At 39.6% G+C, this 24,236-nt stretch overlaps 1 protein-coding gene across 1 annotated transcript in view; it reads right to left on the reverse strand.

Moving 5' to 3' along the window:
* The window catches only part of Cdc73 (cell division cycle 73), a 114,823-nt gene extending 100,043 nt beyond the window's left edge, over nucleotides 1-14,780 (reverse strand). Inside the window, exons 1-5 of the mRNA XM_075988163.1 lie at nucleotides 14,505-14,780; nucleotides 10,852-10,957; nucleotides 7,475-7,544; nucleotides 1,254-1,316; nucleotides 1,118-1,170 (exon numbers count right to left, since the gene is read on the reverse strand). Coding sequence (XP_075844278.1) covers nucleotides 1,118-1,170; nucleotides 1,254-1,316; nucleotides 7,475-7,544; nucleotides 10,852-10,957; nucleotides 14,505-14,635 — 423 coding nt within the window. The 5' untranslated portion in view covers nucleotides 14,636-14,780. The remainder of the gene's footprint in view (nucleotides 1-1,117; nucleotides 1,171-1,253; nucleotides 1,317-7,474; nucleotides 7,545-10,851; nucleotides 10,958-14,504) is intronic.
* Nucleotides 14,781-24,236: the final 9,456 nt, after the last annotated feature.

Here is a 24,236-nt window from a genome sequence, read left to right on the forward strand (position 1 = left end):
ATGTCAAGAAAAAAGATACATCAGCAAAGATATTTTAGCAAATGTACTTAATTTTTTCCATTGGTAAGGAAGTTATAATCTATGATGGTCAAGGTCCTCAAGAAACTAGTGACTTTAAAAAATACAACCAAAATTTTAATCAAATCAAAAGTCCTTTTCTTTTTCCTCCCATAGTATCTTAGAGAATTCAATTTGTTGAAATAACAACTAATACAAATGTTTATGTTGTAACTTTATATATATGACAGACAGAGAGAAGAGAATGTTACAAGTTACTGGTAGCTTTGGCATTTAGCTTCCTTGGGTGTTAAATTTTTTTTTTAATTTATTTATTTATTAAGGATTTCTGCCTCCTCCCCGCACCGCAGTCACTGTTTTGATAGTAGCCAGTCTTCTTTCATACAGAAGGAAAAGGGGAAACTTCCAGTTCAAATGTCACAAAATTCACAGACAGCACCATGGCTTAGCAGCCAGACTACCTTGGTTCTAATTTTGGTTCTACAAACCTAAGTAATTCTAGTAGCTTTTATTCCCTAAAAAGTAGTTTTATTAGAACAGCCACATCTATCAATTTATATATGATCTAGAAATTCTTCCCCACTACAATAACAGAGAATAGAATTACGAGGCACAGCAAGATGGAGGTGCAGAAATTAAGACTGCAGGGCCCTGAAAACCTAAACTATTTAGCACATGACCTTTAACATGATCAGATAATAGTTTCTTACTATAGATCTAGGACACTGTTTTCATCAAATAAGGCAAAGAATAGCAAAGAAAATAAAATGGCATATTCCCCACAGAACTTAATACAATAATAATGCAAGCTACCTATTGATCTACTTTTCAGGGGGAAAAAAAGCTACCCAAATTACTATGAAGAATGTTTGTTTGTTTTTGTTTTTCAAGACAGGATTTCTCTGTGTAACCCTGGCTGTCCTAGAACTTACTTTGTAGACCAGGCTGGTCTTGAACTCAGGGATCCTTCTGCCTCCACCTCCCAAGTGCTGGGATTAAAGGCATCTGCCACCACTGCCCAGTCTATGAAGAATTCTTATTTCTACACAATTCCAGTTTCAATACAAATAAAATTACTTTAAAAATAAGAGTTTGTTACCTCAATTCGTGGTTTCTTTGCTTCTGCTAAAACTTCATCTGCAGCTCTTTTGACTATAAGAAAAAAAGGAGCAAGTAAGTGTGCACTTTATGAAAGAAGTTTTTTAAGTTCAAGATAAAGAAATGACACACTGTACCTTGAGTGGACCGCTGAAGGCCTATTTCCAGGGGTGCACTCCTATCGATGCTGGCTGATGTTGCTGAAAACAGAAAAGAAAAATCATATAAGCAGATCAATATTTGAGCATATATTTTGGATATTATTCCAGGGGAAATGTTCAAGCTTTGTTTTATTTCTTATACTCATAGAAGGATTTCCCTAGGTAAAATGGTGTCAAAAAGCATCTCTATACAAGCATTTGCTTAATAAGATAACTCTGTATTTAAAAATCTGTGAAAGACAAATAATTTTTAATAATTTAGCTTACAGATTAGTGAGATGCTAATTACATAAGTTAACTGATCAGTTCAGATTACACTCCTCTATAACACACATTTAAAGATTCCCCAGATACTTAAATATACACAAATACACTATCACGTTAATTATGCAAATTTTAGTTGCTCACAATTGGTAGGATACTTCCAACTATCCTTTAAATTATTTTTTTTAAGATTTATTTATTTGTTTGTTTGTTTGTTTATTGCATATACAGTGTTCTGCTTGCATGTGTACCTGCAACCTAGAAGAGGGCACCAGATCTCATTATATATGGTTGTGAGCCACCATGTGGTTGCTGGAAATTGAACTCAGGAATTCTGGAAGAAGAGTCAGTGCTCTTAACCGCTGAGCCATCTCTCCAGCCCCCCAAATTATTTTATTTTTGAATGGATCAAAAAGTTCATTCCTACTCCCCTAGCTGTCTTGTATATTCTTCTAAAAATCCAAGAAACATAAAATATATTTATTTGTACCTTTGTGCACAAAGGCAACATAATACACAGAATATTCTAAAACTTGTTTCTCATTTACAAAAGACACCCCTTCCATACAAGTACATAGGCTAATTCTCCTTTTTCTTTTTCTATGGGTATCCTATTGTATGGAATAATTATAATTCATTTGACTGGTTCCCCCATGAGTCGACAGTTCAATTCTAGATCTTCTGTTATTACAAAAAATAGTATAAAGAAACTTCACATGTATGTGACTTTTTACATTTTAAATATAGCTCTAGGATAGTTCCAAATGTAGGTTTTCTATTTCATTTGCAATGAACTGTAACAGCTTAGTAACACAACCAACAATGCTAACAGCCTCATCAGAGTTCACTGATAAACAGCAAAATTCAAAATCTTCTTTGTATTCTTTAAATTTGTAATTTATAATAAACAAATCAAATCTGCAAGTGGTTTTATCACCTTTTCTGCTAATTATATGTTGATTATCAATACTCAAGCTATTGGTCTTTTGTGTGTCTATTTCCAAGGTCACACTTCATGTGTTAATTATCATAACTGACTGACTATAGTAGTGGAAACATTTTCCCAGTATATCAAGGCCTTTTGTTTTTTCTTCTTTTTTGTTTTCGTTTGTTTTGGGGCTTTTTTGTATTGGTGTTTTGTTTTGTTTTGAAGACAGGGTTTCTTTGTGTAACCCTGGCTGTCCTGGAACTAGTTCTGTAGATGAGGTTGGCCTAGAATTCACCAAGATCCTACCTCTGCCTCCCGAGTGTTGGAATTAAACATGTTCCCCATCCACCACTACCTGGCTATTTTTTATGATACAGAACTTTTTTCATTCTTAACTGATAATCCCACCTTCTTCCATTGCTCTGGCATGTCTTACTCCAATGTTAAATTGCTATGTGTATTTCTGGAGTCAGATGCACTACCATCATACTATAAGACCAGTTTCACATTAGTATTTCTTATCTAACATACAAAAGTTGTCTTATTAATGTATCCACTCATTCTCAGTTTTTAAATCATTAGGTCTTTAAGTTCTATACTCCAGAATCATTAGTCTCTTCTCATTGCTTTTCCTCAAATTGTTAAGATACTCAATTTTACCAAATAAAATTTAAAATTATTTATGTAGCTCTACTGCTCAACAGTTAATGTCTTTAAGCTATTAATTATAACATTATTTTAACTGCTGTTCAACTTTTCTATTGAACATGATTACAAATTAATAAAACAGTATATTTGAAAACTAAATTTATCCTATAGAAAACACAAGAAATGCCGGGCGATGGTGACGCACGCCTTTAATCCCAGCACTCGGGAGGCAGAGGCAGGCGGATCTCTGTGAGTTCGAGACCAGCCTGGTCTACAGAGCGAGTTCCAGGACAGGCTCCAAAGCCACAAAGAAACCCTGTCTCGAAAAACCAAAAAAAAAAAAAGAAAAGAGAAAACACAAGAAATTATGTGAGGGGCTGGAGAGATGGCTCAGAGGTTAAGAGCACTGGCTGCTCTTCCAGAGGTCATGAGTTCAATTCCCAGCAACCACATGGTGGCTCACAACCATCTGTACTGAGATCTGGCGCCCTCCTCTGGCGTGCGGGCATACATCAAGGCAGAATGTTGTATACATAATAAATAAATAAATCTTTAAAAAAAAAAAAAAAAAAAAAAGAAATTATGTGAATTGATAAACTCATTGAGACTCTCCCAAAATGAATGCATTTACCAGGTGCATCTGAGACACTTAGTAAAACTGAAGAATCCTACACTCTCTTCAATACGTTTTTTATGAGGCAATTATAGTGAGTCTAAGAAGAAAAAAAGGTGTATTTTATAACATGTATACCACGATTCTCATGCTCCAAATAATTAAATGTTCTTTGATTCAAAACAGACAAAAATAAAAAGCTTTTTTGTTATCTTTCCATCTCAACTGCCTTTACAGGAATGGCTTCCTTCTCATTCCTTGCTTACCTTGTATGAAAGTAACAAGACTGCATTCTGTACTATGTCCTGCATAACACGACTCAAGAATAAGCGTGATGGGAACAGGTGAAGTACTTGCCACACAAACCTAGCAACCTGAGTTTGATTCTGGGAAGCTACAGGAAGGTAGAAGAGTACTGACTCCAAGGTAGTCTCTGACCTCCACATACAAACTGTGGCACACACACCCCACACACATACAATTTGAAAAAAGAATGTAAAGAGTAAGTCAGACATTTTCAGAATAGCACAAGAAAACAGTCCTGGGGATCTTCCTATTAAGCACAACATTCTCTACAAACACCAACACTACAGCTTAGAAACATGGGGCAGAATGTGTAACATAACTGCTATTAAAGCTGAGATCTATTTTTCCTATAATACTAATTTATGTATATTAGAATAAAAAAATTATTCATTCTTTCAATTACTATAGAACACTGTTCTAAACTTTAATGAGTAATAAAATAAGACAACTGGACAATTTATCCTTTAAGGTTCAGTCTCTAATAAACAGTATCCAAGTAAACAACAGATAAAATTTCAGACAAAAATATGGTATTTGTTTGGAAAATAAATATGATTTGATCACATATAGACAGATATGAGGGTGGATGTTACTCCGTATTTTAGAATGGTCAGAGATGTCTTCACTGACAATACTTGGAAGAATATTTGGGCATGGAGGGAAAATAAGAGCCCAATAACAATACAGAAAATTGAAGACAGAATTGTAAAGGCAGAGGCTCTAAGGTTAACTAAACCAACTGAAAGATCAATACACTGACTCCTTTGTCGAAAGATAGAAGATAAAGCCATAGAGATTTAGACAGAAACATGATCAAGGAGTCCACACAGTAAGAAGTATGAGCTTTATCCTAAGTGTGATGGAACACAAATGGCCTTGAGCAGATAATTGGCACAATTAAGTAAATGTACATTTTCAAAAACAACTCTTGTTACAGAATAAACTGTAGCAGATAAAGAGAACATATGAGGAGGTTTTAGATGAAGAAGAGAAGTAGGATAGGGTTGGAATAGAGTGGGAAAACTGTCACGGTTTTCAAGGCAGAGAAGAGGATGTAACAAATGCTGTATATGTCAGAAAATCATTTCACTAGTGTTTAAGGCCTAAGTCACAGCATGAAGTTACATAAGGTACCATCACTCCTTTCTAAGATGAGAACAGACTCACTGTTTTGTTTTGTGTGGGAAGGAGTAAATTAGGCACACTATTTTGGACATTCAGAAGCCTGTTAAACATTTAAAGGAAGATGACAACAGTAAATGTATAAATATGAAGCAGTCTGTGGAATTATATGCAATTGACTCATAAACATGAAGGTTGGGGCACTGATTCTCTCATCAAGTTGAAAGTTCATGTATAAATCTGAGTGCTCAAAAAATTAATAAACTGATTTTTACCAGAAGCTACTTAACAATAACAGGCAGCAACCCTTATTTTAGTGTGCTACACACATGATATATGATGAAAAAATATCTAACAACTGCAAGAAATCACTTCTTACAATAATATACAGTATTCTGAAGAAGTAATCACATTACAAGATTACATAGCAGGAGGGGTTGGAGAGATGGCTCAGTGGTTAAGAGCTAGCTCTGGCTGCTCTTCCAAAGGTCCTGAGTTCAATCCCCAGCAACCACATGGCGGCTCACAACCATCTGTAATAAGATTTGATGCCCTCTTCTGACATAATAAATGAAATTTTAAAAACTTATTAAAAAAAAGATTAAGCAGATACTTGTGCTGACTGAGTTTATTACAACTGACAGAGGAGAGGACTATAAAGCTATAACATACTACCCTTTTATTCTGTACTTAATACTGCATCTTATGTTTGTTTACATTTCTCGCAACAGTGAATGATATCAATATGGTATAGAAATATCATGTGCCTAAGTAAGTTTTGTGTATAAAAGATTTTTGAATTATAAATGAATAAAGATAATTTACACATTTATTACATCTTTCTGTCACTGTATTTTTTAATTATTTTTAAGTTAGTATATAACATAATAATATACCTTTTTCATATTTTTTGTGATGGCTTATGTTTTTCAAAACAGTCATAAATCTTAAAAAAAAATCCTTACTACACATTAGTGGACCTGCACTTATCAAACCCATGTTGTTCAAAAGCCAACTATATTTGGAATTCAGCAATGTGTATTTACATAACATTTACATAACATAACAATTACAGCATAAAACTTAGAAGACGTCACCTAGAATCTCTATGGTTACAAGAGAAAAAGAAACATCAAGCCATAGAAAACTTCCTGGCTAGTTTTTTGTCAACTTGGCACAAGTCATTTGGAAAGATGAAACCTCAATGAGAAAATGCCTCTGTAAGATTATTTGTAGAAAAAACTGGTGCGTTTTCTTGATTGATGACTGATGGGGGGCCCAAGTCACTGAGGTTGATACCAATCTTGGGCCCCACAAGGGTCCTGTGGGCCATAAGAAAGCAGGCTGAGCAAGCAATGAAGAACAAGTCAGTTAGCAGCACTCTTTTAGGTTCCTGCCTTGACTTCCCTGAATCATGGACCACATGCTGTAGGACAAAAATAAATGCTTTCCTTCCCAAAGTGATATTAGTCATGGTGTTTCATCAGAACAATAGAAAACCTAAGACAACTAATATTAATCACAGAAGTGACAAAATATTCTGAAAGGTAAATAATGAATAGAAAGAATACCGAAGTCTACAGTACCCAGTGTCAAGTGAAGGACTTTAAAGAAGCACTCTTCAACACTATCAAATATTCACAGTTAATGGGGGTAAAAGGAATGTGGCAACTACCAGTGTCTCTGACTTTAATGGGATGGTGAGGATGAAAGCTAAGCAGGAGGAACTTTGAGCATGTAAAAAGGAAGTGGTGATATTATGACAATTCTTTTTATGAAACAGAAATCTGGAATCAGCCATGTGGTGGTGGCACACACCTTTAATTCCAGCACTTGGGCAACAGAGACAGGTGGATCTTTCTGAGTTCAAGGTCAGCCTGGTCTAAACAGTGAGCTCCAAAATAGCCAGGGCTATGTACAGAGAAACCCTGTCTCCAAAAAAAGGAGAGGGAGAGAGAGAGAGAGAGAGAGAGAGAGAGAGAGACAGAGACAGAGAGACAGAGAGACAGAGAGACAGAGAAAAATATGAATCAAAAATAATTTTTAAAGGATAAATATTTGTACATATATACTTATATGTATACTCAGATGAAAAAAAACAGTAAAGCAAGACAGAAATAATAACTGACAGACAAAAGTCTTCAACAGTATGAACAGAACCCTCATGCAACTACATGGAGAAGCACACAGACCAACTTCAGGTAAGGCACTCAGTGGAAATACAAACTTCCCTCTACGGCTTATTTATAGGGAAGATTTAAAAAAAAAAACAAAAACACAATGTTTAAACATGGGAGCAATTTTAAAACTACTCACATGCTTCCCCATTGAGATATCCAAGTAGATCTTTTCGGTCAGGTCTTCTAACCACAGGAATATTTTCAGTCTAAAGCCAAAATTTTAAATTAGATATTGAATGGCAGCAACTATACAATTTGATAAATATCATGTAATCTCTGAATTTATCTAACATACATGTATTTAAAGTCACAGGTTTTTTTTTTTTAGAAAAAAAGCTTTCTATCTAAAAATCTTGAAACTTTCTCAAATGTTAATTTTCAGAAATTAGAGTTTGAGAATTTCAGAAAGACAAATTCAAGGCACTTGGTTGAAAGCAAGTAATAACTTTATCTTTTTTCTAGTATCAATCTCAGGCTCTCTAAACCTTTACTTGTTTTTGAAACAGGGTTTCGTTGTATAGTCTTGGCTGTCTTAGAACATGGCTGGCCTAGAACTCAGAGATCCCCCTGCCTCTGCTTCAAAAGTGCTGGGATTAATAGCATGCGCCACCACCGCCCAGCTGTTACTTATTTTCTAATTTCATCAGGATGTTATGCACATAGAGGGCCACTATCTTTTCAGTCCCAATGTTGACTCACTTTATACTTAGTGCTTTCTTCCCCACAGATCAAACCTCTTCAAACTACTCAACTGAAACTCTTCCAAATGAACTACATAAACCACTAAATATAAATTTTAGAAACAAGTATATGAGAAAAAAAACGTTAATTGTAGTAGTTTACCACATTAGAGCCATCTAAGAAGCTGCAATAAAAAGAAACTATATATTTCTTTTTATTCTTGGGTATATAAATTCAGATAATGAAGAAAAAAGATGTGAAAAATCCTATCTGAAAACCTGTTATTGATTTTAGAAAAATGAGTAATTTTCCTTTAACCTATCTACAGTCATCATTTTTAAAACTGATTTAAACTGGGGCTAGGGAGATGGCTCAGCAACTAGAGTACTCTCTGCTCTTCCAGAAGATCAGAGTTTGATTCCCAGCACTCATGTCAGGTGGCTCATAACCACCTGTAGCTCCAGTTCAGGATAAGGCTAGATTCCTCTGGCCTTATCTGGTACATGTACTCATGTGTACTTAAGACATATACAGAGACACATAATTAAAAATATCACAACTTTTTAAAAAATGATTAAAACACATAAAATGTACACTTTAGGCATCAAGTCATCTTTGGGCCAATGAATTTTGCCATTACCACATTTTTCCTCATCATTTTTCTAATGTAAGCAACAGAGTGAAAGAAAAACTGGTTGCCAAGGGATTACACAGATTAAAATCTTTGTCAACTACTATAAACAACAATGAAGTAATAAGAACCCTTAGTATCACTAGCCAATTACCTCACAATGATATGACCTGCTGACACTAAAAGGTAAAAGGCACCAAGGGTCAGGAGCACCTCAGGAAGAGTCTGCGTGCAACAAAGAGCAAGTAACATGGCAATTGACTAGAGAACTTTAGATAAGAAAAACAAGTGTTTCATCTTATATGACTTTAAAATACAAGGGTCCACAGTAACAACTCTGTAAGTTATAAACTATAACCACTCTACAAGAATAGAATCTTTATATCTCTAAGTACTTAAATTATTTAACAAACAATTCTAATTATTGCTTGATTTAGTTTTAGTTTTTTGTTTGCTGGTTTTGTTTTTTGTTTGTTTGTTTGTTTTGGGGGATTCTTTTCTTTTCTTTGAGAGATGGTTTCTCTCAAAGGTCCAGCCTTGACTGTCTGGAAACCAGGCTGTCCTTGAACTAACAGAGATCCACCTGCCTCCAGTGCTGGGATTAAAGGTGTGCACCACCACTGTCCACTGCTTGATTCAATTTTTATTTAAGGATCTAATAAAGAACAATGTAATGGTCGATTGCTAATATTTCCCTACTACTTACTAATTTTAAGGTTTTTTTAAAATGTATTTAACACTGAATATGCTTCTTGCTCAGAAAAGCGGTTTTACTGAATACTGAAGCCCATTCAACGGTGAGTCCTTTCTCAGTTGGTCCAAATAAAAAGTTCCTATTCAAAAACCTCACCCATCACTGCTTTGGAGGAAAGGTTATAAAAGTAAATTTCCCACAACATAATGTGATCCACCAGTAGCATCAGACATCAAAAAGTAGTATAGCTCCAATGATGGAAGGCACAATGATGGTGCTTAGGAGGAGTGTGTTTAAGACATAAAAGTACTATTTTAAATTAATACAACTCAGTAAAGTATGTACTCAAAACTTAAGACAACATTTAGAGTGGATATCTGATTATATCAATATCTCCAAAATAATTCTATATCCTACTCCACCAAGATATCTGATAAGGATCTCATTTTTAACAAATGCTAAAGGACTGGAGGTATCCTTAGAGTACTTGTCTGCCATGCATGAAGCCCTGAGTTCAGTGCCTAACACCAGATAAACAAGGCATGATTGTACACACATCTCATCCCAGCACTTGACTTAGAGGCAAGAGAATCAGAAATGTAAGGTCATCCTCAACTACAAGGTCAGCCTGGGCTACATGAAACCCCTGTGTTCCTCCAATATCCAAAAAAAGAGTATTTGGGAACCATCTTATTTGGACTTTTTTTGCAATTTGCAATGTAAAACTCAAGTAACTCAATCTTTATCACTTTTTAAAAGTCCCTTGCCAGTGGAAGAATCCCATCATAACAATCTCTGTGAAATGAGCCTTTTAAATTATTTCTAATGATTTCCTCTCAATAAAGAATTTTCAAACACTAAAAATGCAGATAAAAACTGAAAAACAACAAGTTTGCCAATAAAGTAAAAAATCACTGCACTGTTTAAAATTCTAAAAGTATCTGTTCAAACTGGATTTATTTATTTATTGAGAATTTCACACTGGAGTACTAAATTTACATCCCTTTTACCTCTCCTTTGCCCTGTATTATGTTTATACGAAGAAAAGTTTTCTTGAAATTAAACTATAGTTCTGAATTATCAGAGTTCTTCCATCTGCTTATACATTTCTTGAAACACCTATTTTAAAACTTCTACTACTATGCCAAGCTTTGGTGGAACCAGGTTTTAATCCTAGTACTCAGGAGGCAGAAGCAGAAGCAGGAAGATCTCTGTGAGACCGACAAGGTCTACATACAGAGTTCCAAGACAGCCAGGAATTTAGGAACAGAAAAAACCTGCCTCTAAAAACAAACAAACAAACAAACAAAAAATGTCTACTGTTATAAACACTACCTAGATTTTACAGGAATAATGAATTGCCAACTAAAACAACTTAATAAATCACATAGCAGCTTAATTTTGACTGTCCAAAATAATTTCACACATTTGAAAACCATGAGGGAAAGTTATATACACCAAACAATAATTGTTTAATCAATAAAACTATAAAATGAATTCTACTTACAGCTGCACGTCGGACATAAACAGGATGAGAAAGGTGTACATTATTAAGTAGAAATAAGATAGAATCCAATGTGTAGTATTCTCTGGGTTGGCCTTCCTTTCCAGTCCTAAAATGATTAAAGCATGAGTTTTATTAATTTATCAAATCAATTATTTGACCTTAGTTACATGTATTCATTATCTATATCTAGTAATTATCTAACAATGTACTTAACATAGCAAAAATATACATGCAATATAAACTCTCATTGAGTTGTTGGAGCAAAAGGACAAAATAAAAAATGAAAGGAACAGGGAGGGCATATATATTCACACTCTATTACTATGTATACTTTTTCTTTTCTATTTTTAAAACAGGCAAGGTCTCATGTATCCCAGCTGGCCTCAAATCTGTGCCACAGCTGAGGGTGGCATGTTGTGTGTGGTGTTGGAAATCAAATGCAGGAACTTACTCCTATTAGGCAAGCATTCTACCAACTGGGCTACATCCTCAGCCTCACTTTACACACAAATAAGACCGGAATTAGTGTAGGCCCATATTTCTATATGGTGTGGCAGCCAGGCTCTGAAGCCATAGGCCCCAGCTGAGGTGGTCAGCTAGCCCTGCAGACAGGCTGTCACTGTCCTAATAAAGGGTCAGAATGTTGTTGCTCCTTTCTTTGTAATATGGAGGATATCTGATAGAGATGCTGATTCAAGCCTACATGACAGCTAGCACACAGAGCAGACAGGTAATTCTGGACATGACAAAAAGCCATTCACCTAGTTACCTAGGAGACAGAATGCTAACGTATTTCCCCTAAGTTAAGTTTTAGTATAACGACTGTTTGGGAAATAAACAGAGAAATTCTTCAGGATGTGAACTCAGGACATCATGAGGCACCACTAAAAATCTCCCTCCAAATGAAACCATGTGAGTCGTGTCTTTATTCCCGTCTCCTCCACGCCAGTCCAGAGACAGATAGTTTATGTTGGGGTCTGGTAGAGAAATAATTTATGGCCCGGGCTAGAACCAGACCCCAACAATTGGGTTCTGAGCTCTGTTAACAGAGGAAGAAACCCAGGCAGTTGCACAATGGGAAGGACCACTCAGAAAAAACTACTTAGGGGAAGGTATCACTAGGGCTAGCTGCACTTAAAAAATAAACACGTTACAATTCTTTTAAAAAAGACACTGCCCTACAGTATCCTCAACAATATCCTCAGAGTAAACAGGGCGAACTTCAAGGATGTGATTCTTATAACGTCTCTCAAACTAAGACAGACCGGTGACACAAATCTAAGACATAATTCTATCCGTGATTAAACAATGTAGTCTTAAGGATACACAGTTTTCCAATTCTCCCTTCCCCCTCCATCTATAGCTATGATGGTTGAACTATATGAATCCATTTGAACGCAGCTCCTAAGCCTACTTTACTATCCTCTATTATCACTTTTCCTCTAAGGTGATACATCAAATCAGCCATTACTTGTTAATTATTATACAAAATAATTATAAAAATATCAGAAAGCACTGAATGCATTAAGGGTAGTGATTAATCTTTTATATATGAACATATTCAGATGTATACATGTGGAACTATTAAAGATTCGATGGTGAGCCAGGAGGTGGTTGTCCAAGCCTTTAATCCCAGCACTCGGGAGGCAGAGGCAGGCGGATCTCTGTAAATTCAAAGCCAGCCTGGTCTACAAGAGCTAGTTCCAGGACAGGCTCCAAAGATACAGGGAAACCCTGTCTCGAAAAACAAAATAAAATAAAGATGCTGAAAAGTTCAAATTTTTTTCTAAGCTTTATTTTTTCACTCGTTTATAAGCGCTTGTCCAAACATGTCCTTTCCAGATTTCATCTCAAGTATACAGTTCCATCACCCTGAAAGGCTATTCCACCGTTTCATGTAGAATTCTTACCCACTCTTTAAAGCTTGCTCATCTGTTCATTCATTTATTCAAGGAAGGGACTTTGCAGAATGGACACATGTCAAACGCATTTTCATGAAACCCTCTCTAAATACCCACCCACACCACTAGAAGTAAACAACTTTGGGAGGGGGGAGGCCGTTCGAGACAAGGTTTCTCTGTGTACCCTCTGCTGTACTGGAACTCGCTCTGTGTACAGAACTAGCCTCGAACTCGCAGAGATCCGCCTGCTCTAGCCTCCAGAGCACTGGGATTAAAGACCTACACTGCCCGGGTTAGAAGTAAATGTAAACAACTGTTCTCTTCCTATAAACTAGGAACACTTCACATCAATTTGTTTCAATAGATGAAACATTTGTTTCATCTTTGCTAGCTAAGCTAGGTCAACTTCTCCTAAGGCAGGATCGGGAGTTTTCAGCTTTTTTTCTTTCTATTTTTCAAATTAAACTTCTTTATTATACCTTGAGAGGAGTTTTTTGGGGGGTGGCTGGGTGGGTGTTTGGTTTGGTTTTTGGAGACAGGGTTTCTCTGTTTAACAGCCCTGGTTGTCCTGGAATCCTTTGTAGACCAGTTTGCCCTTGAATTTAGGACCCCCCCCCCACAACCCTGCCTGCCAAGGGCTGGGATTAATGGCGTGCGCCCCATGCCCAGCTATACCAAGTTTTTAAGGAAAAGCATTTATCAAAGTCCAATAAAATATAATCATTATTTCTGCGTAATTTATTTGAAAGAGTAAAACACGGTAAACTTAGAATGTCACTTAAACAACTAGTTTTTAACTGACCATTCATCGAGTCATTCAATCAGAAAAAAAAATGGGTACCAAAATTCTGACTCCATCATTCTAATTATCAAAGTGAAGCATCATTGCCAATAACATCGTTAAAGAAGCCCCAAGGGATTACTAAACTTGATTTCCTGAATGACTTAAATTCATGGCATGCATGGATCAATATTCGCAAACATTTTTCTTTAAGGCGCTTTCCGAAGAGCACATAGGATCAATTTCTCACGCCCGTATGTATAGTGTAGTTCACTCCATTTCGCCAGTAACTTTCTTCCCAACAAAGTCCTGCTTCATCTCGAACACTGATTTTGCAGACTTCCAAACTCTCCCAATCTTTCTTTCCCAGACTTCAAGTAGTAGTATTCCCTTACTTTTTTTTCCTTGAGGAATAACATCATCCCCCCCCCCCGCTCCATTATGAAGCGGGGGAAGGGAGAAGAAAGAAAAAAAAGAAGAAGAAAGAAAATTACTCAGTCGCTCCAAGAGCCAGAGGAGACAGTTGCAACACATGGCAGCCTCTGGGCAAAAAATAAAAAAAATTTAAAAAAACTAAGAACAAAAAGCGACAGGGTGGCCGCCAGATGCTGTGCTTTGTGCTTTCATACCTAGGTTCAGGTAGCCGTGCGGGAGCCCTACACTGCGAGGACAACCAAGACAAATTGGTGAACACCAACTGGTGAAGTCGGAAACTCCCATGGTACCTTTCCCTGTGGCTTCTCCAACACAGAAAAGACTGGACCGCTCGAGAATCCGCTCCACCTCTCCCCTCCTCACCCTACAAGTGCAACTTCTGCCCCAGAGAAGAACTTTTCCCCAGGGCACCCGTTTCCCTCCCAGCCCCGAGGGACTTGGGGAGGAGGAGGGGTCGGTCGGGTGGACGAGGTCGCCCGGGGGCGCCCGACGCTGCCCCACCAGCAGCTCTAGGCCGAAGCCCATGCCGCACTCACCCCCAAACTACATAGTTGGTCTTCACGTTCTTGGGCCAGGAGAACTCCCCGAAGATGACTTCGTCTCCCTTGACCACGATCTCCTTCTTCTGGATGTTGTACTGTCGCAGGACGCTGAGCACGTCCGCCATCTTCGCCCCCTTCGCTGCTGCCGCCGCCGCCGCCGCGGGCCCCGGGCACCGCCGTCGCTGCCGCGCCCGCCGCCGCTTCTCCCCGTCGCCTCGCCCTCAGCCTCCGCCGCCGCTGCCGCCGCGAACCAACAGCCGCCGCACTAACAGCCGCCCGCGTCTACGACAGCAGCACGGGCAGAAGCCACCCAGGCCGCCGAGGACCCCGCGCTATATAAGGCAAGGCCCCGCCGCGGGCTGCCCGCGGAGAACGCCTGACTGACTGACCCACGCTCTGCCGGCGCCGACGGCTGCCGCCAGGGGGCGCGGCGAGCGCCCGAGCGGACGAGCCTCCCAGACTCCCGCGGGGCGCGCTGCCGACTCCCGGGAACCGGGGAGGGCGGCCACGCTGATCCCCGGTGCCGAGCATTAGCGGAGCTGGGCCCGGTGCGGGCTCCTCGGCTCGCCCTGGACGAGCGCATAGCCTGCTCTGTGCAAGCGAGCGAGCGTGCGAGCGACAGGTGCGCGCGCACCTGCCCGGCGCGTCTGTGCTTCCCGTCCTGGAGCGCGCGCTGAGTTCATTGACTTTGCCGACGCGAGGCTTCCTTAAGAGCAAACTCTCTGAAGGCGATTTGCGGGACCCGAGCACTACCTTCCTACCTGCTGCAGACCCACACTTAGAGAAAGGGGTTTAGGGCCCTGGGGTCAGGATAAGCTGCTACAGACAACGGGGAGTTTGGAATACGGACGTTTTGTAATTTGGGATGAGTTCTGGTTAGGGGTGCATTTGCAAAGAGGAGGAGATGAGTTGGCTGGGAAAAGAATTCGGGTACCATTTGTTAGTCGCTGGTTTTCTAACATCGCTTGGTTGATGGCAGAATAAAATTAATACGAAAATACGCTGAAAGCATCCTAACGCGTTAACGATATACAATCAATTGTTTATTTCTTCCCCCTTCCTTTCCTTGGAAATATTTTTTTCCATCCCAGCGACTTTTCCCGGGTAATCACAAAAAGCCTCAAAGGGTTCCAGGTTGTGAAGGGGTGGGGGGAGAATAATTCTTAAGAAACCTCAAACTGTAAAACAGAATACTTTCAGACTACCGGGGGGTTTTGGGGTTTTGTTTTGTTGAGCCAGGGTTTCTTTCTGTAGCCCTGACTGTCCTGGGACTTACTCTGTTGACCAGACCTGCCTCTGAATCAGTGCTGGGATTACAAGCCTGTGTCACCACTCCCGGCCAGACTACGGGATTTTTAAATGGCACTCAGCAGGTTTGTTGGTGCCCTTACTGTTATGGGAACCTAGAAATCAACTCTGCATACCCTGCGTGGCCTGTGTATCTTAAGCAAACCTCAAGCTTGGTTCTTAAGTTATGGAACTGTTTGGGAAGAAGTGGGAGGTGTGGCTTGGTTGGAGGAGGTGTGTCACTGGAGTCAAGTTTTGGGGGTCCAAAATCCGATGCCATTCTCTGCCTGGTGGTCGTATCTCAATATGTGAGCTCTCAGATACTGCACCAGGGCCTGACTGCTATCAGCCTCCCTGACGTGACAGTCATGGATTCTAACCCAACTGTGAACCCAAATTACATGCTTGTTTTTAGAAGTTGACTTGCTCCTGGGTTGTGATGTTTTACTACAGCCATAGAAATCAATTGTGATGACATTTTCCAGCTCTAGCTCTGGTCCTTGTGTCTGTTTCTAGGCAGAGACCTGTCCTCAGGTGAACTGCGTCTGTCCAGGTTTGGGGACAATGGTTAGCCCCAGATCCTCATCTCTCCTACAGATATGAGAAAAGTTGTTAATGTTTATCTTCCTATTTGACGTTAAAATTAATTGTCAGTCGGGCGATGGTGGCGCACGCCTTTAATCCCAGCACTCGGGAGGCAGAGGTAGGCGGATCTCTGTGAGTTCGAGACCAGCCTGGTCTACAGAGCTAGTTCCAGGACAAGCTCCAAAGCCACAGAGAAACCCTGTCTCGAAAAAAAAAAAAAAAACCAAAAAAAAAAAATTAATTGTCTTCTGAACTCCCTGCATATATAGCCAACATATCTGGGTTTTACCTAAATATCATTCAGGCATCAATACTTGTTTACTGATTAAATAATCACATCCCTACTGCCTTAAAAGTTGTCAAGGATCTGAGAATTATGAATTATTTTTGGTGCATTAAAAGTTAATAAAGGCTGAAATAAGCCAGCCTATATACTTTAGGACTACCTTAACTTCAAAAAAAGAAATCAAAGATGTATTTGTCAAATGAAAGTAAAGAATGCTTTGGAGAAAAAATAAAAATAAAAGTGGGCAACCTAAAAAAATAAAAATAAAAGTTAATAAAGTTAAAGCTTTAAAATGATATCTATTAATACCATTTTACTAGGTAACTATAACTATATATTTTACTTACGTATATTAAAAATATTTGGACACATATATACATATCTGAGAAGTCTTTTTGTTTTGGGGGGGAAGTTGTTGCTGTTGTTGTTTTTCTTTTTTATTTATTTTTTTAAAAAAGAAAACAAACTGTCTTTTTTCATTTTACATACCAACCCCATTTCCCACTCCCTCCCCTCCTCCCCTTTCCTGTACCTAACCTCCCACCCCAACTTCCATCTAATCCTCAGACAGGTAAAGCACATTGCTTTGGGGAAGGTCCAAGACCCTCCCTACTATATCTAGTCTAAGTAAGGTAGCTATCCAAAGAGAATAGGTTCCAAAAAAAAAGTACAAGCTGTGGGGATAAGTCCTTGGGCCACTATTAGTGGCCCCTCAGTCTGCCTCAGCCATGCAACTGTCACCCACATTCAGAGGGACTAGTTTGGACCTATGCTGTTTCCTTCTCTGTCCAACTGGAGTTGATGAGCTCCCATTAGCTCGGATACACTGTTTCAGTAAGTGTACCTATCATGGTCTTGACCTCTTTGTTCATATTCTCACTCCTCCCACTCTTCAACTGGACTTTGGGAGCTCAGTCCAGTGTTCTGATGTGGGTCTCCACCTCTGTTTCTGTCAGTTGCTGGATGAAGGTTCTATGTTGAACGAGGGGAGAAGAAGGGGAAGGAGAGCTTGAGTGAACGGGATAGTCGAGATGGAGGAAGGACAGAAATGAGAGCAAGAAAAGAGATATTTTGATTGAGGGAGCCATTATGAGACTAGAAAGAAACCTAGCACTAGAGAAATTCCCAGGACTCCACAAGGATGACCCCACCTAAGACCCTAAGCAATAGAGGAGAGGGTGCCTGAACTGGCCTTGCCCTGAAGTCAGACTGATGTTGTCTTTCAAGACAGGGTTTCTCTGTGTATCCCTGGCTGTACTAGAATTCACTATGTAGGCCAGACTGGTGTTCAACTCAGAGATCTGCCTTCCTCTGCCTCCTGGGTGTTTGAATTAAAGGCATGTGCCACTATACCCAGCCTAAAATTTAAAAACAATACAGAAATATATGGTAATGACTCAGAAAATCAACATAGGAGATTCAAAAAAGTTTAAATTGAAATAAATTTAACCTTGACCCTGTTTAAAACACAACTTTGTATTGACATTATTTTTTTAAGATTTATTTATTTATTAGGTATACAATGTTCTGCCTGCATGTAAGCCTGCAGGCCAGATCAGATCTCATTACAGATGGTTGTGAGTCACTATGTGGTTGCTGGAAATCAAACTCAGGACCTCTGGAAAAGCAGTCAGTGCTCTTAACCTCTAAAACACCTCTCCAGCCCGTGTTGACATTATTTTTACGTGATATAAGATTTAATGTCTGAGAGCTGGACGGGTGATGACACACACCGTTAATCCCAGCTCTTGGGAGGCAAAGTTAGGTGGATCTTTGAGTTTGAGGCCAGCCTGATCTACAGCGTGAGTTCTGGGATAGCCAGAACCGTTACACAGAGAAACCCTGTCTTAAAAACCAAAAAGAGAAGAAGAAAGAAAGAGAAAAAGAAAAAAAACTAAAGAGTGAATAATACCAGAAGTTTCCTTTTTACCTTGAAATTAAGGCCTTATTTTTTTATCTTGTAATTGTGGTAACAAAGGCAGTTCAAAGAATACACTTTTCAAGGTTCACAAAATAAACACAAAAAGTTTACCAACATTTTTATCACTTCGCTAGTCTGTCTTATTGAACTGAATATTCATAAAATGAGGACACAACTGGATGTTTGTTTGCTCATCAATTAATCTTTATAATTTACATGACAGATAAAACATAGAAACAAAAAAAAGAGCTTCAAGTAAATATAAAATGATTAATATACAAGGTTAATTGTGCTTTCTCTGCAAAGGGAAAGAAGTTTGATGAAAAAATGCCCATGATTAAATGCACACAGAGCCCAGCCATCAGCAGAGAGGCTTCTGCCCACAGCTGATGAGAGCAGATACAGAGACTCAGGGCCAAACATAAGGCAGAGAGAGTACAAATTGGAGATCTTGATCAGGTCACTCCCCTTGGAGCTTGAGAAACCCTACAGAAGAGGGGGAGTAAGAATTGTAGGAGTCAGAGGGGTCAAGAACATCAGAACACAGCCCACAGAATCAGTTAAGCTGGCCTCATGCTCATACAGACTGAAGTGGTGGTCACACAGCCTCAAGGGTCGGGTCTGAGTATAAATTATTTGCATATATGTTATCTTAGTGCTCTTGTGGGACCTCAGACTGTAGGAGTGGGGGTGTCTCTGACTCTTTTGCCTGCTCATGGGACTCTTCCTCATCCAGCCCTGGTATGGGGGTTTGTACCAAGTTTTATTGTATCTTATTATTCATCATTGGGTTGATCTTGGCAGAGATTTCTGTCCTGCCCAGTCCTGCAGCCTGTTCAGCCCCAAAGGAATGCACAGAGGCCTACATTAATTATAAACTGGTTGGCCTATTAGCTCAGGCTTTCTTATCAGCACTTACATCTTAACCCATAATTCTTTTCTGTGTTAGCTACATGGCTTAGTACGTTTCATCAGTGAGGCATTCCCATCTTGCATCCTCTGTGTCTGGGTGACAACTGCAGACTGAGCTTTTCCTCCTCCCAGAATTCTCCTATTCTGGTTGCCCTGCCTGTACTTTCTGCCTGGCTACTGGCCAATCAGTGTTTTATTAAACCAATAGAAGTGACAAGTCTTTTCAGGGTATAAGACCATTGTTCCACAGCGGGTTGATATTCCTGGGAGGCCTGTTCTTTTATGCAGGGAAATGGAGACAAAGTGGCTCTGAGGGAATGAGTGGGGTGCTGGGAGGAGTGGATGGAGAGAAAGCTGCAGTTGGAATGTAATGTATGAGAGAAGAATAAAAAGAAAAGAATAGGAAAAAACAAAATGTACATATGAAAGTGTAATTTTGTTTGTTTTTTGTGTTATTGTTCTTTCAGTTTTTGAAATAAATTCTCACTGTGAAGCTCTGGTTGGACCTTGCCATGTAGTCCAGGAAGGCCTAGAATGTCTGCCTCCTGAGTGTTTAAGTTACAGGTGTACAACATCGCCAACTCAAGAGGTTCATTATAGCTAATTTAAAGAATAATCTGGGTTCTACAAATTTTGTCTAGCTATGTCTTGTGGGAAAACTAGCATTTTATTGATCTTCAAAATAAGTATATAAAGAGAGTGTCATACTTAAAGGAGATGTTCTTCCTCTTTGCTTTGGTTGTTGTGACTTTGAGACAGGGTTCTAATTTAACTCAGGATGTCTATAAACTAGCTACATGACTGACAATGACCTTCTGTCTTCCTGAGTACTACGTGGGATTACAGGCACATGACATTATACCAGGTTGGATTACAGCTGGCAACTGAACCCAAAATTCCTAATGGCCTCTGTTTCTTTCTTTTAGACCAACAAGCACAATTTCCTCACAAGAGATTTTTCCCTTTTTGTTCTAAAGCATTCCTGGAAGGGGCAATCTTGTTGAAAGTAGGGAAATGACTATTGTAGTTCATATTTAACCCTGGTAAGGTCGTTAGTTAGATAAACATAGAAATTAATGTTAAAATGTGGAAATTGAAGGAAAGTTAGTGGTTGACAAACATTAGGCAGTTTTCAATTGAAATGAACTTGAGAACACATTTCCTAAAGATGGCCCTTGTGTAGCCCAGGTTTCCAAAAGAAGATAAAATATATGTCACCACACACAAGTTGGATAAACGTGATTCCAATGAGAACAATTAGATACAGCACAGACAGAAGACAAAGCTAGTGAGAAAGTCCTTGTATAATTCTTTTTTTTTTTTTTTTTTTTGGTTTTTCGAGACAGGGTTTCTCTGTGGTTTTGGAGCCTGTCCTGGAACTAGCTCTGTAGACCAGGCTGGTCTCGAACTCACAGAGATCCGCCTGCCTCTGCCTCCCGAGTGCTGGGATTAAAGGCGTGCGCCACCATCGCCCGGCTCTTGTATAATTCTTAATAGAGACTCAAGGCATAGTTGATCTGAAAACATCGGTCTGAGCGGGCCTTCTGACCCTCTTAGTTCCAGCTCAACGATAAACACCTCTGCCTGGCCTCTCCCAGTAAAGCTTCATCTAATAGGTAACCAGACTAGCAAACAGACGGATGGAAAGACTGAAAGCTAAGCAAACAGTTTCATCAAGGAACAGTAGAATTCTGATTAGTCCTAAGGGACATTATGGGGGGAGGAGGGGATGACTACCCTTGACAGCATACTGGAGTTTAATTTGCAGCTGATCCACTGTAAACTGCTTTGGGCCTCTCGGCTTTGGGCCAGGCAGCCTCAGGCAGGAGCCTGCCCAGGATTTCAGATGGCTGAATTAGACAACGGAGGTGCCTCATCAGCTGCAGCAAGGGTCTCTCCTGAACCTTCTTAAAAACTCCCTTTGTGCCGGACGATGGTGGCCCATGCCTTTAATCCCAGCACTCGGGAGGCAGAGGCAGGCGGATCTCTGGGAGTTCGAGGCCAGCCTGGTCTACAAGAGCTAGTTCCGGGACAGGCACCAAAGCTACAGAGAAACCCTGTCTCGAAAAACCAAAAAAACAAAAAAACAAAACAAAAAGACTACCTTTGTGTCAATGGCTTACAAAGACTACCAGGAGCACACAGTGGGGAGAGGCAATCCGGCTTAGGCCATGGATGCAACGAGGGGGCCAGGCTGCAAGGTTGTTCAGCTCATGATCTGAATAGCTGTTTTAAGTAGTCACCTAGCTCTGGGGTTTAAATGTGTGTGGCAGGGAGGAAGCCCTGAGTGAATGTGTACTGTTGGCCCAAACAGCCATGTCAAGGATTCCAGTGCCCCAGACTCGTGGGAAAATGATAACACCCCCCACACACACACGACCAAACCACCACCACCATTCTCTGGTGAGACACAAAGTACTGGCAAAGCCTTCCTTGGCCCAGGAGCAGATGTTAATAAGATGTTAATAGTGTAAGCAGAAATTGCCCACCATAGCTGTCTCCTTACCCCTACCCTATGTTTATGGCCTGAAGAAGGCTGCTCCTCTATGGAGTTGGCCTCCTTGTTCAGCTGTATGTAATTACCCTGCCTCCTTGTATGTAATAACACCACCTTCTTGTTCAGCTGTGTGCAATAACCAGCCTCCCTGTTGGACTGTATATAATAACTATGCTGCACTTCTTGGGTGCTGTCTTTCTGTGTCAGAGGGCCTATCCTAACTGTTCTACGCATCTGTGTGTTTTTCTTAATTGCCTTGATGCCCCAGTCAGTTCCATCCCTTGAGCTGTGCTGGAGCCGTGCTGGACGTGACAAACACGCTTTGTCCCCTCTGAAATCGTGCTGAAGTTTGGCCCATGTTGTAACACTGGTAAGCAGTAGTAAGACCTTCAGAAGGAGGTTTGTTCATTAAAAGGGGTTAGTGCTGACACGCTGGAAAGTGATTTCAGTAGGGAAGCGCTTTATCTCTTCTATGGGAATCCTGTTTTTGTTATCACCCAGGAAACTGGAGGACTAACTTGTCAGCTTGCAAACACCATATAAAATCTCAGGCTTTTCATAGTTCCAAACTAAGAGGTGGCATTATTTTTTTGTAAGAGGTTAACTAATAAGTGCAAGAAGATTCATGATCTACAGATGGTTTCTGTCCTTTTCTTTTTCTGTCTTGATTCTTTCTTCTTTCTTTTCCTTTCTTTGCTTTGAAGCAACCCCTTAAAATGTGAAAAAAAAAATCATCCTTAGCTTTCAGGCCACACAAAAACATGGCACAAATGGTATTGGCCAATACAGTCATTTGAGTCTTTTTTTTTATGTACACTGATTAAACAAAGTAGGTTGGATTCACTGACTATGTGCTCAAGGAAAGCCATACATTATATATACCTATGCACATTTCTGTAAGAGAATGTTGAATTGGACTTGCTCAGTTTAGGCCTATGGGCTAGGAATATAACTCAGTTGGTAGAATACTCTTCTAGTGTGCATAAATTTCTGGGTTGGGTTGCATCCTCAGTACAACCAAGACAGGACCTAGTAGCACACACTTGTAATTTCACCACTCAGGAAACAGGTGGAAAGATCACAAGTTCAGGCTAGAGAGATGGCTCAGCAGTTAACAGCACTGGTTGCTCTTCCAGAGGACCCGGGTTCAATTCCCAGCACCTACATGGCAGTCAACAATTGTCTGTAACTCCAGTTCCAGAGGATCTGGCACCCTTGCACAGACATACCTGCAGGCAAAACACCAATGCATATTAGAATAAGAAATTTAAAAAACCCACAAATTCAAGGGCATCCTTGAGGCCAGCTTGGGACCCTGTCTTTATTGATCCATCCATCCATCCATCCATCCATCCATCCATCCATCCATCCATCCATCAATCAATCAATCTATACAATTTGTGGTTTGTGTTACATGATTTGGGGTAACATTGTATTTCAAATATGGTCGGGATGTGTTCCCTAAAGAGTCACTTGTTAGTGGTATGATCCCAGTGGGGTGATGTTAAAAGGTAATAGAACATTTAAGATTTGTGGACTACATAGTCTCATTCACATCTTCTTATCTGATCTTTTAAAATTGTTTTGTTGTTGTTGTTGTTGTTGTTGTTGTTGTTGCTTTGGTTTTTTTTCGAGACAAGGTTTCTCTCTATAGTCCTGGCTGTTAGGAACTCACTCTGTAGACCAGGCTGGCCTCGAACTCAGAGATCTACCTGCTTCTGCCTCCAGAGTGCTGGAATTAGAGGTGTGCACCACCATAGGCCAGCAAAATTGTTTGAAAGTGTTAGAGACATTTTTTTCTAAATATTGTATAAAAATAAGCTAACTGATATATTTAAGTGTTAGAGCATACATTCAATCACCAACACAAAAAGAAAAAGAAAAAAATATGGATTGATTTGGCCCACAGGGTTATGGTTTTTTATATTTGGAAGGTATGAATGAATAAAGAAATAAATTAAGCTAAAGTTGTAATTTAAAAAGAAGTAGGAGTTACAGTGATCATATTTACATGTGTTCAGATATGGAACAAGACTTATGGAACAATCTTGTTTTGTCTTGTTCCATGAAGTCAATCTGTTTGATCTGACTCTTGATAGTATGAAATTATTTCACAGAAGAATACCAGGGTCCAGCTGTTTTTGTCAGTTTAGATGCTGACAGAAGCTACTTTTCTCCTGCTTGTGAGAACCAAAGTGATCTACCACCAATGCCCGATTCAATTTGCCCTTTACAGGA

This window comes from Microtus pennsylvanicus, chromosome 10 (assembly GCF_037038515.1).
Source record: "Microtus pennsylvanicus isolate mMicPen1 chromosome 10, mMicPen1.hap1, whole genome shotgun sequence".
Classification (NCBI taxonomy): domain Eukaryota; kingdom Metazoa; phylum Chordata; class Mammalia; order Rodentia; family Cricetidae; genus Microtus; species Microtus pennsylvanicus.